General features: G+C 47.2%; 1 protein-coding gene across 1 annotated transcript; it reads left to right on the top strand.

The window, feature by feature from the left end:
* Positions 1-9: 9 nt before the first annotated feature.
* Positions 10-1,844, top strand: LOC110036322 (scopoletin glucosyltransferase-like). The gene has a single exon (XM_020740736.1). It carries the CDS (start codon positions 259-261, stop codon positions 1,717-1,719), a length of 1,461 nt encoding a protein of 486 aa, XP_020596395.1. The 5' UTR covers positions 10-258; the 3' UTR covers positions 1,720-1,844.
* The last annotated feature ends 267 nt before the right edge of the window (positions 1,845-2,111 follow it).

The raw sequence follows: 2,111 nt of genomic DNA, 5'->3' as shown, positions 1-2,111 counted from the left end.
GTGTGTGTGCATATAGGCCTCTGCCAATCGATTTCCTTTCCATCAATACTTACAATAAATTTATGCATTAACATACGTAAGATTTTTCAGTCTTCGAGAACCTTTTGGTGAACGCTTAACTACTGTTACGTCATTGATGATGCCATCTTTGAAAAGTCTGCAACTCCTCGAATTTAAGTTCATTCCCATCGTCGTCGTCCTTCAACTTAAACAAAAGCAGTCAGCTCCTTATTCCAGTCGGAGGAAGCAAATCATAGGATGGGATCCATACACGAAAACCTGAAGATCCTTTTCTTCCCCTACTTCGCTCAGGGCCACATGCTCCCCATGATTGACATGGCTAAGCTCTTCGCATCCCGCGGGGCCGACGTCACCATCCTCACGACCCCAGCAAATTCCCCCCTCATCCTTCCCGCCGTAGACCAATTCAATTCCTCCTCCACCTTCCCCATCCCCATCCGCCTCCACCTCATCCCCTTCCCCTCAGATGCCGTCGGTCTCCCGGAGGGCTGCGAGCACCTGTCATCCCTTACATCCAACACCACCCAAATTGCTAAATTTGCGGAGGCCGTTTCCTTGCTCCGCAACCCGTTCGATCGCGTCCTCAAAGAACTTCGCTTCGACTGCGTCGTCTCCGACTTCTTCTTGCCATGGACCTACGACGTCGCCGCCGATAATGGCATACCGAGAATCATTTTTGAAGGTTCCAACTTTTTTGCGGCATGCGCTGTAGATAGCTTAGAGCGGCACAAACCTCTAGAGAGCCTGCCGCCGGAGGAGGAGTCCTTCGTCCTCCCCGGTCTCCCACATCGCATCGAACTCCTGCGGTCACAACTTCAAGACAACACCAAAGTTGTCCCTTTTATGATCCCCGTGATCGAGATCGTCAAGCATGCAAGAGAAGTCTATTCGAAGAGCTTTGGGACGGTGGTGAACAGTTTCTATGAGCTGGAGCCAGATTACGCCGAGCACTCCAGGAAAGTTTTGGGGAGGAGGGCATGGCATGTAGGTCCCGTCGCGCTCTGCAACCAAGCAGAGGTCGATAAATCAGGCAGGGGAGGAGGAGGAAAAACAGGGGAAGAATGCTTGAGGTGGCTTGATGAAAGATCGCCGGGTTCAGTCTTGTACATGTGTTTTGGAAGTATATGCAACTTCACAGCGACGCAGCTGAAGGAGATGGCTATGGGGCTGGAGGATTCCGGCCATCCATTTGTTTGGGTTATTCGAGACGCAGGGGATGAGTGGATTCCTGAAGGGTATGAAGAGAGGATAGAAGGGAGGGGTATTTTGATCAAAGAATGGGCGCCGCAGCTTCTGATACTAAACCATGAGGCGGTGGGGGGCTTCGTGACGCACTGCGGATGGAACTCAAGCTTAGAAGGGATAGCAGCGGGGTTGCCGATGGGAACATGGCCGCTTTATGCGGAGCAGTTTTTCAATGAGCGGCTTTTGGTGGATGTGCTGGGGATTGGGGTGGAGGTGGGTTCCAACGTGTTTGCGATTCTTCCGGAGGATCGGCCGGTGGTGAAAGCGAGGGACTTGGAAGCGGCGGTGAGGAGGGTGATGGGAGATGGGGAGGAGGCGGAGGAGAGGAGGAGGAGGGCGAGGGAGCTTAAAGAGATGGCGAGGAAGGCGGTGGAGGTGGGAGGATCTTCATATAATGATCTTGGGAAGTTGATAGAGGAATTGAGGGAGAAGAAGAAGGAGCAAATTGTCTAAGGGGTTTATTGTTGTTGTTGTTGCTGTTTTTTGTTTTTATCTATATTGATGGCAGCTAGCAATTTTCCACACTCCAACTCCTTAGAGTTGATAATTGCAAATGACCCTCAATTTTCATGTTATTTAGAAGGAAACTATTTTGGATGAATCTTAGCTATAGGATATCACAAATTTCTTCAATTCCTTCTTCTGAGAAAAAAAAAATTTAATAAATTTTAATGGAGGATTATTTATATGGGAGGTGATTGAGATTCTCATAAATATATATATGAAAATTAGTATCTTACTTTTTTTAATAAAAATAATAAGAATATTTTTGATATGATGTAAATACATAGGAATAGTGTAATATGTAGGTAAAAGCACAAAAAAAATTATAAAATATTATTTTT

This window comes from Phalaenopsis equestris, unplaced genomic scaffold (assembly GCF_001263595.1).
Source record: "Phalaenopsis equestris unplaced genomic scaffold, ASM126359v1 Scaffold205134, whole genome shotgun sequence".
Lineage (NCBI taxonomy): Eukaryota > Viridiplantae > Streptophyta > Magnoliopsida > Asparagales > Orchidaceae > Phalaenopsis > Phalaenopsis equestris.
Note: the sequence above shows the minus strand (reverse complement) of the source record. Positions and strands in the feature narration are given on the sequence as shown.